The 13,703-nt window shown below is 47.0% G+C and overlaps 7 protein-coding genes; 4 read left to right on the top strand and 3 right to left on the bottom strand.

Moving 5' to 3' along the window:
- Window positions 1-1,047: 1,047 nt before the first annotated feature.
- On the top strand, window positions 1,048-3,588 carry GSBLH_T00006254001 (uncharacterized protein; the record flags this gene model as incomplete). Its single annotated transcript, XM_013039741.1, has 3 exons — window positions 1,048-1,887; window positions 1,957-2,106; window positions 2,179-3,588. 3 exons carry the CDS (start codon window positions 1,048-1,050, stop codon window positions 3,586-3,588), a joined length of 2,400 nt encoding a protein of 799 aa, XP_012895195.1.
- A 72-nt stretch (window positions 3,589-3,660) lies between these two features.
- GSBLH_T00001343001 (uncharacterized protein) lies at window positions 3,661-4,866 on the top strand (the record flags this gene model as incomplete). XM_013039740.1 has 1 exon in its annotated part: window positions 3,661-4,866. One exon carries the CDS (start codon window positions 3,661-3,663, stop codon window positions 4,552-4,554), a length of 894 nt encoding a protein of 297 aa, XP_012895194.1. The 3' UTR covers window positions 4,555-4,866.
- Window positions 4,867-5,477: 611 nt separating this feature from the next.
- Window positions 5,478-6,213, bottom strand: GSBLH_T00001342001 (Ribosomal protein S8e). XM_013039739.1 has 3 exons: window positions 6,190-6,213; window positions 5,934-6,140; window positions 5,478-5,903 (listed from the first exon to the last, which is right to left on the bottom strand). Exons 2-3 carry the CDS (start codon window positions 6,040-6,042, stop codon window positions 5,500-5,502), a joined length of 513 nt encoding a protein of 170 aa, XP_012895193.1. The 5' UTR covers window positions 6,043-6,140; window positions 6,190-6,213; the 3' UTR covers window positions 5,478-5,499.
- A 201-nt stretch (window positions 6,214-6,414) lies between these two features.
- On the bottom strand, window positions 6,415-7,319 carry GSBLH_T00006253001 (uncharacterized protein; the record flags this gene model as incomplete). Its single annotated transcript, XM_013039738.1, has 6 exons — window positions 6,415-6,620; window positions 6,651-6,698; window positions 6,727-6,904; window positions 6,934-6,993; window positions 7,023-7,187; window positions 7,224-7,319. 6 exons carry the CDS (start codon window positions 7,317-7,319, stop codon window positions 6,415-6,417), a joined length of 753 nt encoding a protein of 250 aa, XP_012895192.1.
- Window positions 7,320-7,378: 59 nt separating this feature from the next.
- GSBLH_T00006252001 (uncharacterized protein) lies at window positions 7,379-8,352 on the top strand (the record flags this gene model as incomplete). The annotated part of the gene is made up of 2 exons (XM_013039737.1): window positions 7,379-7,441; window positions 7,474-8,352. 2 exons carry the CDS (start codon window positions 7,379-7,381, stop codon window positions 8,350-8,352), a joined length of 942 nt encoding a protein of 313 aa, XP_012895191.1.
- A 23-nt stretch (window positions 8,353-8,375) lies between these two features.
- GSBLH_T00001341001 (m-AAA (Yta10)) lies at window positions 8,376-10,346 on the top strand (the record flags this gene model as incomplete). The annotated part of the gene is made up of 4 exons (XM_013039736.1): window positions 8,376-8,987; window positions 9,019-9,249; window positions 9,283-10,082; window positions 10,112-10,346. 4 exons carry the CDS (start codon window positions 8,376-8,378, stop codon window positions 10,344-10,346), a joined length of 1,878 nt encoding a protein of 625 aa, XP_012895190.1.
- A 1,182-nt stretch (window positions 10,347-11,528) lies between these two features.
- On the bottom strand, window positions 11,529-13,496 carry GSBLH_T00007011001 (uncharacterized protein; the record flags this gene model as incomplete). The annotated part of the gene is made up of 6 exons (XM_013039735.1): window positions 11,529-12,284; window positions 12,314-12,456; window positions 12,487-12,616; window positions 12,643-13,230; window positions 13,261-13,335; window positions 13,368-13,496. The coding sequence occupies 6 exons, from the start codon at window positions 13,494-13,496 to the stop codon at window positions 11,529-11,531; spliced, it is 1,821 nt and encodes a 606-aa protein (XP_012895189.1).
- Window positions 13,497-13,703: the final 207 nt, after the last annotated feature.

Raw genomic sequence — 13,703 nt, 5'->3', positions numbered from 1 at the left:
CTAAATAGAAATGAACTACTGGATAACTGAAGAACGACGTGAAATTGCCTGGCGATACATATTCGACATGATCAACTCGTTCGTCGATTATCCAGATACGGGAATGTTAAAAGACTTTGAAAACATGCCTCTATCAGTCTAGTTCTACTCAGCCGACTTTAAGCACATACTTCAAACCATCTGTGATCAGGATAGCTACGAAGTATAGCACTTGCTCTTGTATTCAATGGATCCTTACGGAGTCGACAGGTACAACATCGATGGTCATTGTGTCTGTCCGCTCATTGGAACCATCGAAATCATAATCTACGGCGTGGTCTTTGATCATACCAAAATTGAAGAGTTCATTAGAGGATAAATAAAGGGGTTAGAGAAGGGGAAATCTTTGATTTTCTGAGAGGATAAAAAGGACAAAATCAACAAGTTCCATGTGCGCTTGCCAAAGTGAATTGGCGGGCTTGCCTTTCACATTGGCCATGGTTCCCTCTCTTACATTTTAACCACGCTCACCTTCAATCCTGTAAAGTAATGTGTGATCGTAGTGGCGACACTACCAACCACTTCGATCGTCATTGGATTCGTCTTTGTCGGTGTAATCACGGACGAACCACTCACAAGTGTGGTAGGCACGAGATTGTTCAATGGAATGTTGATAATACGTGTAGCGTCTGCACCGATTACTAATTTCGGCGTGCTTGTGAATCCCATTAGCACCTGTTCATAGTTCGAACATGAAATCACCGCATCAATCGTGATCAAATATGATCTACTGGCAACAAGTGTGATTGCTTGTTTCAGAGTTGTACCAGCCGATGTGAATGATTCGGATACGATTTCAATACCACTTCCACAGTTACACTCGAATGTTTTACTTAATTTCGTATCAGGAAGAGCGAGGACGGAATTGAATCCTTGCAATCTTGTTTGGCAAGGGTCGATGGCAATGTTTTGATTCACAATCTGAAGCATGGAAAATATGTGTTGTATGTTCGAGATAGGAATGGAACCTTGTACACGATTCGAATTAGCGTTTATCAAGTTTCCAAGATGAACATTACTGAGCATTATGCGTTCTTTGGCTCCTGGGCTCGACAACTGAGCAATGCTCCCATTTCAATGATTTGCACGCCGAACGATCAGCATCTTACGATCCAGCTTTATGGAATCACACCATCTGCGCACGTTCATGTGTTGCTCAAGTCGTTCTACGAGAGTTTGATGCTAGGCAATCACATTCGAGATCTGAACAATCCTTCCTATGCGCGAATTAAGCTAGATCCCGTTTCTTCTCTCATCGTGAATGATCGTGAACTTCCAGAAGAGTACGACTACATCCAGGGACGAAAGCGAGCGAATCGAACACTGCCTGGCAACATGCTGCCTCCTCCTGGATTGCTGATAAATCCAATCAAAGTGGATGAAACGACGACGAAAGCGAAGGAGGCATCGGCCGGAACGAACTTTGCAGAAAAGCATGAAGAATGTCAAGGAGCCTACGTTTCCAAGACACGAGATGAGTTGGATGTTGTTCCAAAGGATATGAAGCAGCGCGATAGTCGTGAGACGATCCGTTTGTTTTCTCGTTTGCTGCCGAACATCCAAATGGTAGATGGAAAAGCAGAAATCGATCTGAGTGATTACAAGGAGAATGGATGCGAGGTTGAAGTGGTTGCAGTGGATGAAGGTCGCTTCTTGGACACTGTGTTGTTCTATTCTGGGAGCGAGGATGACCGTGTTTCACTGATGGTTCAGCAGCAAGAGCTGGAGGAATCGCTGGATCCCTCGAAGAATTACACAGAGGAGAAGCAGATATCGGTAGTAACGGCGGAGGAACCGTTGTCGATTGATAGCAAGTCAGAGATGCAAGTGTTGGCGTCTCTAGAGGATGTATGGCTGCTTTTGAAGGTGTTGTTGGACGATTCAAGGCTACAACAATTCTCGTTCCTTCTTTCATAGGACAGCATGAACGAGAAGAAAAAGATGCGATTGTACAGCAAATACAACTGCTCGGAAGTGAATGTCTTCATCTATTTCCGTGACCGTCCCTTCTTTGACGCATATCTCGCTTCTTCTCTGCAATTGAAGGTCGAGAAATCATTTTTGGATGTGTGGCTTACTGGGGGCGATGTGTCTCGCTTCCTTCAACCCCAATTCTTTGAGCGTCTGAATGCTTTTTAGCGCGCTTTGCTGGCCAGTCGAGTTTCTGAAGAAGAAGGCGCAACAATCGAACTTGGGATGAAGAATAATGCTGCGCACAATCCTCTTTCTCGCTTTGCGTTCGCCTCCATTTTCCAAAGTGCGATGAATCTGAAGAGTTGGAATGCGCCGCCTTCTGTGCTTCCACTTGAGGTAGAAAAAGAAGTTCTAAGTGACTTTATTCTTCGTCCTATGGAAGAGTTATATCGACCAAAGCCAATGCTTTATGGAGCTAGAAAACCAAAGATGTGTGTGAGGTCTACTGATTCTAATTTTGGACCAAGAATAATGGGATTTGGAGCTTGTAATGGAGGCATGGACTCTGAGTGTATGTCTGATGCAGTCTATTATTGTTCTATGCCAATGCCTCCTCCGATGGCCGTTCCACGAATGTGTCGAATGGATGCCATGCCATCTCATCGATTCATTGCTCAGTCGGCTGATCGAATGGAAGACATTGGCACTTACAAAAAGAAGAAGAGTGTAGAACATCACTACGAACGATTAGAGAAAACGAAGGAGTATCAAGAGGGATACTATTACCAAAGCACTGAAATGTTTTCTCCTGTGAGTCTTGTTCCCAATTCAGCGTTTTGGGCGTCCTTTTCCCATCATTTGCGCAGCGGCTCGTCTTTTCCCTTCCTCTCCAAAGACTTCATTCTCTGCACTCACTCTGGTTCGGAAGTATTATTCTGCCTGTCTGTGCTGGGGATTCAGAGTGAAGAAGCCGCCTATCACCTACAGAAATCGCAGTTAGTCACGAACTCGCCCGTGTTCGTGTTCCACATAATGCTGAAGGAGGGAACAAAGCCTGCGGATTGTCCTCTCATGGTGCTGACCAAGTACATCGATAACAGCAATCACTGGAAGACAGTGAACGGGAAGAAAGTGGAGCGTTTCATGGAAACCAACGAGTTCGTCGCGGGAGTTTCGTACACCTGCATGATTGTCATTACGAATGTGGCTCCCATCCAGCAAGTCGTGGAGGTCATGTATCAGATTCCGCGGGGATCGTACCCTCTATCCAATCTCAAGTCTTTGGTGAACGAGGTGAAGACAATCGATGCCTTCAGCACCTGCACGTTGAGTTATTCGTTCTATTTCCCGAAGGTTAGAGACTTTGAGCATCTTCCAGCGCACATCATCGATTCAACAAAGGCGACCATCCTCGCTGTCGCGTCTCCTTCCTTCACGACGCTCCACTGCGTGAAGGAGGCGAAGACGCTCGATGTCACTTCGTGGAAAGATGTGGCACTCAACGCTTCGGAGGACGTTCTGTTTGATTCCATTCGATCACATGATGTGCAGGAGCTGGAATGGAAGTATGTGCTGGGCAGACTGTCCAATGCTTCGTTCTTTACGAAGCTGGTTGCCGAGCTGAGTAGAATTTGATTCTATAACGAGGATATCTGGAAGTTCGGAGTGAAACACCGCGATCTGCAGTCCACGAAGGATCTTGTGGGAATGAGAATGAGGAAGCGTGTTGGATTGGCATTCTCTTCGCCGATGCTCATGATCGATTCAGTGGCTGAGGGACTCTTCAATATTCGCGAGTACAAACCCTACGTGAATAATCGTTGTTTCCGATTAGGAGAGAGCATGAACATTCCGAACGACAAGCTAAAGAAGCAATACGAGCTTTTCTTGAAGTATCTGATGCAAAAGAAGCCCACATGCAATGATTACGCGTTGTTGGTGTATTATTTGATTCTTCAGGATCGTGTGATGACTGCCCTTTCTGTGTTTAAACAGTTCGTCTGTGAAGAGCGAGAAGGCCGCTTTGTTCCGCGCGCAGACTGCGTTTGCAACGTCCAGGTCGATTATATGATCGCGTATTTTGATTGTTTCACGGAGAGTTTGACGCAGGCTCGCGAGATCTGTGCTCGCTATGAGTCCTATCCAGTTCTGTACTGGCGAAATCTATTCAGCAACATTTCTTCGATGGTGAAAAGCGTGGATGGAACGATGGATGTCGAGAAGACCTTCGAAATCAGGGACGAATTGGACCTTGCTCACGATAAATTCAAATCGAAACGATCGCAAATGAATATGGACAGTTCGCTCGAAGTGTCATCCACGAATCAGGTGATTACGCTGCACTACTACAATCTACGCGAGGCAGACATCAATCTCTACGAGCTGGATGTGGAGTTGCTCTTCAGTCTGAATTCCTTCGTGTTCAACAAGTCTTCGTCGCTCTTCATTCGTCCCAACTACACGCAGCATGTCCAGCTGCCTCCTGAAGTCGATGGCGTGGGCGAGTTTTGCTACACGCTTCCGATAGAATACAAGGAGAAGAATGTTTTGGTGAAAGTACGGAACGGAACGGAACGCTGCGCGAAGTCTGCTATTCGCTGAACAATTCGCTGCTTGTGGCGCTGTCTGTGAAGTCTGGACAGTTGCGAGTGATGGATAAGAAGACGCATGCGGGCATTCCGTGCTGCTATGTGAAGGTGTACGTGGAGACGAAGAGTGGCGAAAGCAAGTTCTTGAAGGATGGATTCAAGGATATCAGTGGCTGTTTTGATTCATATTATTCGGTGAGTATGGAGGTGGCCGAACAAGCAAAGAAACTGGCGATTTTTGTAGATAAAGAGGGGTATGGATCGTGTATTCGGGAAGCTTTGACTCCCATTTCTGCTGCGCATTAGAGAGTATGTGTGAGAAGTGTTATTGCTTGTTGTAATACAAGAGATAGTTGAAGGACTTGAAGGAGAATGCTGGTGACTAAAAGTCAGAGCAGAATAATATATGTAGCACTGTATTGATTCATCCTCAATAATTATCTTAATTTTTGCTAAGTATAGAAGATTATGTTTCAGAACATTACATATTGGTTATTCAACCACCTACAGTATTGAATGCAGTTTTGGAAGATCTTATTACACCATATTTAATGTCATATCAACACCTCCTTTCACCGAAAACCTGAAACAGAAGTGTGGAATATACAACTTCCAATTTTTATATTTATTTGAATGGATTGTACTTTAATTGGATTCCTCAATTCAATGTCTGTTTAGAAATTACAAAAACTGAATTAACTAATTTGGATGAATGTCAATAACACACTTTAACACGATGAATGATTTCAATTCCTTTCCACCTACATACTAATTCTAATTCTAAGTAGATGAATTGTTCATACATAGTATCTGTCCATCCAATCATTTCAATTGACCAATTCTTTTATGTTCTCATTCGTCAATTACATTCATTTCCAATTCTAATCACATCTAAATTCCCTATCAACAAAACATCCAATCTTTAACAAACAATTCACATATCCATCACGTTCATCTCTTACTTCTTCTTCTGGTTGATCTTCTTGTGGTAGAACGCCAGCTCCTCGTCCTCCAGAATGTATCCGTCAGCACGACCGCACTGACCAGGACGCGACGAGATGCGAGCCAGGATCTTACCCGAAGCCAGCTGATCGATCACTTCCTTCTGCTCCTGAAGGGAATCCTGCAGCTTCTGCAGCTTCGCAAGGTTCGACTTGCTCACGCCCTCCAGCTTGGTCAGATCGTCCTTCGTCACCTCGCCCTTCGCTCCGATCTTGCAGGAGTAGTGCTTCTCGAACCAGGCCTTGAAGGGGGTCGCATCGATCGAAACAATGCAGCCCTTCACAATGGTGTTCGTACGCACCAACTCGTTGTTGGACGCATTGTACACAATGTTCAGGATCTTGGTCTTCGCAGAGAAAGCTACAAATCACTTCATTGGACAAAAATCACCCTCTCCAGTCCAGGAGAACGAACCAGTATCCAGACGGATAGCACGGTGCTTAATGTTTCCACCACGGCAGCGGACCAGGTAAATTCTCTTGGCTCCCAGCTTGGTCATGGCAGGCTGACGACCCATCTCGAACTTTCTCTTCTTGATGTTGATCACAACCTTTCCTCCGGTCAAACGACGCTTGTGGCGAGAATCACGACAAATACCTATAATACGATTAGAACCAAGTACTCGCCATATAGAATCAAATTATACCCATAGTTTCTCAATATTAACTCGTGAATGGATAGTTTTCTGAATTGCCACGGATAGTGATCATTAGCCTTGTTTACCAAGGATACTTGAAAAATGGAATTGCAAAATTACTAACTCTTTTCTCATTTTTCAAAATATAAAAAAAACAAAACAAGTACTATTTTTGTAGTACCAGTGTGTATATGATTCTTGGTTGTTCAAGAATGATACTATTCATTTGCTCCCTCAAACAGAAAATGATAATTCAAAATAGGTACTTCCCAACAGATAAGGTTCTATCAGCTCATATTCCACAATCGTCCACTGCTCGCTCGTTATTCGGACACTGCTTATCTCTCCGCCTTCGGCCTCTTCATCGACCGAGATTTCAAATGGCTCTCCTTTTTTGTGTAGTCGAACACCTACGAGTTTCTTTTTATTTACAAAGGGAGCTACATGTGAGATTTGTCAAAGAATCGAACAGCTCATCTCATCCTCTCTGGAATGTTTGAAATTGAGAATGACACGAACTATATCAAAAAAGCGTAAAACCTTTACTGTTCTCGTTCAAATTCTCATCCTCCGTTACATACGGAGGATTGTTGAAGTGATGGAAGAAGGTAGCATCAAAATACCGCTCTGTAAGACCTGAAAATCCCTTGATATATTCTGCCTCGTCCGCTGATAAGCGAGAGAGTTGATCGTGCTCTATGATATATTTGTGATACCGCTCAATCTAGTGAATGACGAATCACTCAACCCTACTTTTTGCAATCGCACGCGCAAATAACTCACTATCAAGTATCGGACACGTTCGACATCCATCTAGGTCGAAATGATAAGTGCTATTCTACTTCGTAAAGCATCATCTTGAATGAACTGTCAATGTCATCAGTGGGTTCTCTATCGCGCTCTTTTTCCTTTTTGTTATTCAGAACCAAAATCCCCACGAAAATAGAAATCCGTTCTTTTAAATTTGATATTAGCTCTAATTTGTAATCTAGAATCTCCGGAGCAATCTATATGGTCCTTACAACATAAAAAGCACGAACAACCTCATTCTTGTATACTCGCTTCATAAGCGATACATCAGACTCCGTATCTTCAATCCGAAAATCAAAGTCATCGTCCAAGGAGTCGTTTCTAGGCATTCCAAAAACTACAAATAGTTTATAAAAATCTATTTTTGTAGTTTGGGAAATTTGCTGTTATGAGCGCTGCAATTTTTATTCGATATTGCAGTCGTGAGATGAATCAGCCTGTTTGGCGACGGGTACTGTTTTCGTACTTTTAATTATAAAATAGGCTTTCAGCTCTGTATTATCATATAGTAGATATCCCCTTTTTGTTGTACGAAAAGGCTATTCTTCCCGTTTGTTTAGACGGAATTCTAGCTTTTTTCGAAAAGGTAGTCTATCAAAGAAAGGGGACAAGAGTAAGCAACAGGGAGTAAAAGGTTCATTTGACGAAGTTGGTGAAAACGTTGACAAAGAGAGCAAAAAGTTATTCGATAGCAAAGTGGGTCAGGGATCGCAGTCGATCGATGAAAAGTACAACGAGACGGTGAGAAGAATGCTAAATTCGGGCGAAGTTTCTCCGATAATGAGAAAAGTCTTAGAGAAGGAGATGAAAAAGATAGAGGAAAGGGCGCAGTCGAGTAAGAAGTCTCAAGAAGCAGTGTCAGGAGTAAGAAAGTCAGGGTTTTGGAGAGAGAACGAATCGAAAGGTTCCAAAGCAGCTGAGGGAGATAGTGAAGAGGTGCAGCAGTTTTCTGACTTTACGGAGCAAGTGTTGAAGCAGGGTGAGAGTTCTATTAATGCTTTGGAGAAAGAACTGAAGGATGGAACGATTCCTTCGTTTCTGCGTCCGCTTGCGCAGCAGCTCTTGGATAAACTGAGGAGTTTACAGGCGTCTGTACAGAGTGGGGCTCAGCAGGAGGCGAAAGAGAAGCAATCGAATGACGCAGCAGACGAAGAATCGAGCGAGGTGAAAGGCAGGGAAGCGAATGAAAAAGCGAACGAGTCCACTGACAAGAATACTTCGGGCGATTCGCCAGACAAACAGTCGAAAAAAGCTTCCCAAGAACAGCCTGACGACTCGAATGAAGAGTCTTTCCGCAGTTCTTCATCGAACGACGGAGGCGCTCTGAATAACATCTATCTAATCGTATCTCTTCTTTCATGACCATCTCCACGTAGCTTTTCCAAATGCTCTTCTTATATATCATATCTCGCTTTGAATCGCTTGATGGAGACACTGTCAGCATCCCGTACTCCACATTTATGAATGAGTACCTTCTCTCTGGAAGAGTCAAAGAAATGAGGATATCCAGAACTGGAAGCGTGACGTTCATGCTCAAAGAAAGTACATTTCTTCATTCTTGTTTCACACTAGCACAAACGAAAGTCGACCCTAAAAAAACAAAAAAGAGAGAGCCCCAGAACAAGATCTACCGGTTCAAAGTTCATGATATCAATCTCTTCCTGCAGACCATCGAAGAAGTTCAAGCTTCTGCAGGCAAAACGCGCCAAGAATTCATTCCGATTGGCTACACGTTCAACATTTTAACACCAGGAGAGTCGAGTCTTCTCTTCTCTCTCTTCACCATTGGAATCTTTTTGCTTTTGGTTCGAAGATCCGGAGCCTCCACGCGCGAGATTTTAAGTCTCGGATCCAACAAAGTCGAAATCGTCAAGAACACGGGAGTTACGTTCAAAGATGTCGCGGGAATCGATGAGGCGAAGCAGGAAATCATGGAATTCATCGACTTCCTCAAGAACGGAGACAAATACGCCGCTCTCGGCGCGAAACTCCCCAAAGTTTCCACGTTTCTCCTTTCTGATGGAATAGGGAGCGATTTTGTCGGGTCCTCCAGGAACGGGTAAAACGTTGCTGGCGAAAGCGGCGGCAGGCGAAGCAAACGTTCCGTTTTTGAGTATCAGCGGTTCGGATTTCGTGGAAGTGTTTGCGGGATTGGGAGCGAAGCGAGTGCGCGAATTGTTCGCGGAGGCGCGGAAGAACGCGCCGTGCATCGTGTTTATCGACGAGATCGACGCGGTGGGGAAGAAGCGAGGCGAAGGCGTTGGCGCGATTGGATTGGCTGATGGGTAGAAGTTCTCGGGGTCGAACGACGAGCGCGAGCAGACGTTGAATCAGATTCTGATCGAAATGGACGGCTTCAAGCCGCGCGACGGCATCACGATCTTCGCCGGAACCAACCGAATGGACATTCTGGACCCCGCGCTGCTTCGCGCCGGTCGCTTTGACCGCCACATCGCAGTGGACAAACCCGACCTGGAGGGTCGCAAGCAGATCTCCAAGATTTATCTGTCGAAAGTGGTGCTGGACGGGGACACCGACGAAATGGCGCAGCAGCTCGCAGAATTGACGCCGGGGTACACAGGCGCGGATATCAACAACATCGTGAACGAGGCGGCGATCATCGCCATCCGCAACAAACACGAGAAAGTGCAGCTCACCGATCTGATCTCTGCGGTCGATCGCGTGCTCTGCGGCATGGAGAAGAAGCACAACCTCATGACCCCCGAGGAGAAGCGGAGAATCGCGTATCACGAAGCAGGACACGCGATGATTGGCTGGTTCAGCGATCACGTGGACCCCATGCTCAAAGTCACGATCGTGCCTCATTCGAACGGCGCGCTGGGCTTCACGCAGAGCCTCCCTAAGGAGATACCGCTCTATTCGCAAGAGGAACTCCGCGAGATGATCGTGCAGCTGATGGGCGGCCGCGCCGCGGAGAAACTATTCTGCGGAAGCATGACGACCGGCGCGTCGGACGATCTGAACAAGGCCACGAAGCTGGCGACGGATATGGTGACGGGCTATGGCTTCGACGAGACGGTGGGACCGGTGAATTATCAGCAGATGGGAGAGAGCTTCCAGAAGCCGTTCAGGTAGGGGAAACGTGGAAACTCGAGGGTAGTGAGGCGACGGGGCGGGAGATTGACTTCGCGACGCAGAGGATTTTGACGCAGTCGATGAAGCAAGCGCTGGAAATGCTGGAGACAAACAGAGAGAATATGGAGAAAGTGGCGGAGAGATTGTTGAAGAAGGAGACGATAACGTCGGTGGACATGGAGGAGATTTGTGGACCGAGGAGGGGAAGATCGCCGAAGCAATACTCGGACATTATTCGTAGTTTGAATCCAGAAAAGTGAAATGGAGGAAGGAAGTGTGGAAGAATCGATTTGTTTGTGTAATATCTCTGGTTGTTTTGAAGTGTTTGATGATGGATACACGATGGTGGAGATTCATTCATTGATTTAGAAATGCGTTGAATGGTTCATTCATTGAATGGTTCATCCATTGAATGTTTCATTCTTCCTTACACCCATCCAATGTTTCATTCTTCCTTACATCCATCCAATGTTTCATTCTTCCTTACATCCATCCACTAATTCTTCTCTTCCCTTCCCTTCTCATCACACCTCCTCCTTCCCGTTTCAAACAAACACACTCTATTCTACATAATAACTCGCCGCAGGACCCAGTTTGCAATTCGCGAGCGTTCTACATGCCACTCCCACTCCGCTCCCCACTGTGCGAACGACAAGAAAGCCACTGTCTCGCTGAAATCCACCGGAAACAGCTGCACGTGCGTAAACCCGATCACTTTCCCATTATTACTCAACAACTACCCTCAATCCATCCACACGCTCTCTACAGAAAGAAGCTGCTGCAAAGGCGTCATCGTCTTCTTTCGCTCCTGCAGCGGCGCATTCGCCATCACGAGCTCTAACGCAGGCGTCAATCTCCACAAGAAATTCTGCACAGAATTCGGAGCTTCGAAATAACTCCTCTCTCTCCTGATCGCCTACCATCGAACTTCATTCCATACGGAAACGACACATCGCAGAAATGAATCTGCCCGCAAATCCGCCGGTCCGACTTCATCTCTCCCCCCTCGATCGTTCTATTCCTCACGTTTCTCTCGCATCCGCACAGCGTCATCACAAACGTCATTCCGTCGGATTGATCATTCGGAGAAATCGACGCTCGCTGCCGATTGATCAGCCCCAACACGTCTTGAAGATCGTCTTCGCTCCGCACTTCGCGTCGTCGAAGCGGCTTCAAGTTCGTGTTGCTCGAATCCATCGAAAACCGACCGATCTCGAGCAGATCGTGGATCTCCGATTCGTCGGCGATGAACGATTCGCCAACGCTGGGATCCTGCTCGTCGGTTGTGAAATCCTGCGAGGTGGACAAATCGGTTTCGATAATGGAAACATAGAAATCGTAATATTGCTGAAGGGGCGCCAATCGCTCGGTTTGTGCGTGTAACAATCGAATGATATTCGTAAAAAGACCGAACGACGAATCGTCTTTGTTTGATCATTCATTCAAAACATACTAAACAGAAATTCACGTTTATCATACGAAAGCTGCATCGCTCCCAAGTTCAAAATCGTTATCACCTTCCCGTCCAACGCCGTGTACAAAATATCCTCGATCCGACTCAGAATCGACCCGTTCTCGATCACTCCCGAATACACGCGGTCGGCCACAAATACCCCCGATTTCTGCCCTGTCCCATACACCGAAACGCCCGTCTCATCGGGCGTTATATCCAGCGTGTTCTGAAGAAACCGCTCGTTCTCGTGCACGATGATGTCGCTCTCCACGTTCCCCAGAATGCACTGAATCTTATCGCTCAGCATGCGACGCGTCTGTTCCGCCTGCGTTTCCTTCTTCTCCAGGTTCTCAATCCGCTGCTTCTGCTCCGTGTAGATCGTATCCACGTAGGACGTTTCATCCACGCGGCGCTGCAACGCCTGCACCGACTGCTGCAGCTTCCGAATCCGCGACCGTCCGCTCTCCTTCGACGAGTTCTTCATCTCCTGGACGCTCGCAAAGTCCGCCTGCAGCGAGGCGTTCTGCGACCGAAGCGCCGCGTGCGTAGCCTGCAGCGATTCTATTGGCTGAACCAAAGCCAGGCGGTCGCTACGGAGCTGGTTGTCGATCCGGACTTTTTGCGAGTTGCGTTCCTCCGACACCAACGCCACTTTGTCTTCCAACTCCTCGCATTGGATCGACAACTCCTCCAGTTCCGCGGTTATCTTCTCGTTGCGGGTCTTCAGCGACGCGACGACCGTTTCCTACGCTGGATTCCATTCGAATTCCGCACGATCTCCGCGGAAATCAGCTTGGTCTGCTCCTTGCAGTTCGCAATCTCCACTTCGCTGTGCGCCAGAATCGTGTTCCCCGTCTCCGACTCCTTCTCCGCCTGGCTGATCTTCAGCCGAAGCTCCTCCACCTTCTTCGAATGTTCTACCCCTCATTCCACGTTTCCACGATCACCCTGCAGCTCCTGCTGCCTCCGCTCCAGCTCCTGCTGCACGCGGCGTCGCTCGCATTCCGCCTGCGCCTTCTGCACGTCCGCCTCCACCACGCGCTCGTAGATCGTCGATTTCTCCGCGGAAAGCGCCTGCTTCGAATCGAATTCGATCGGCCTACGTCCACACGCTGGCTGTAGAACGTGTCGGTGTCCGATTTCTGCTGCAACAGCACCGTCATCTCGCTGGTGCTCGACTGCAAACGCGACGTTGTGTTCGCCAAATCCGACTCCATCTGCTGAATGTTCGATCGAATGTTCGCTCTGCGGGTCAGCCAATCAGCGTGCACGTACAGCTCCGCTTCGGCGGCCGCCGAATTTTGCTGCAATTCGCTCGCTCGGCTCTCGAGGTCTTGCAGACGGTTGGAGGTCGCTTCGATCGTCTGTCGAAGCTCTTTGAGTTCCTTGGCACGTGCGTCGCACTCCGAGGCGAACTGCTCTTTCAGACGCTCGAATTGCTCTCTCTTCTCATTGATGTCCGCGGTCAGCTTCACATGCTTCTGCGTGTAGGATTCCTCCAAAACTTGCGAGCATGTGCCGATTTCTTGCTGTTGCTGCTGCAAGGCGGAGCTTAGCTGCGATTTGGTCGCTTCGCTCTCTTCTTTTTCCTTTCGAAGGGATTCGGTGGTGTTGGTGATCGAATCCACTTGGGATTGCAGCAGACGGATCTCCGAGGCCTGCTTGTCGCGCATCGTGGAAACGTCTTGTTTCTACGCTTCAAAGAATCAAGACAAAAATACGCGCTGACTGCTCGCTTGAATCTCTTCCTGAATTCGTGCAATTTCGGACTGGAGCTGCTTCTTCTCAGACTCTCCCTGGAAATTAGCAAAACGAAACGTAAAAGTACCAGAGCAATGCTGTTTTTCAATTCGTTCATTGCTGTTCCCACGACCACAAATTGTTGCTCCTGAATCGACTTTTCGGATAGGAGATCGTCTTCTAACTGCTGAATGAACGCGACATATCTAGAAATCATGTATTTCGACGCGAAATCCCCTACTTCCGTTTCTTCTCTATAATATCTAGCAACAACTGCTTACTCGCCTTTGCAATTTCCGTAATCTCCTTGTGGTATGCTTGAAAAACGTTTTTAGAGACACGGGGTTTGCGATGGAGCATTTCGAGACAATCCCGCTCGATACTGAACTCCTCTTTCGCAAACGTTCGGGATTTCACTTCCGCA

This window comes from Blastocystis hominis (assembly GCF_000151665.1).
Source record: "Blastocystis hominis, Singapore isolate B (sub-type 7) whole genome shotgun sequence assembly, scaffold_10".
Lineage (NCBI taxonomy): Eukaryota > Bigyra > Opalinata > Blastocystidae > Blastocystis > Blastocystis hominis.
This window is presented reverse-complemented; position numbering and strand designations above follow the sequence as displayed.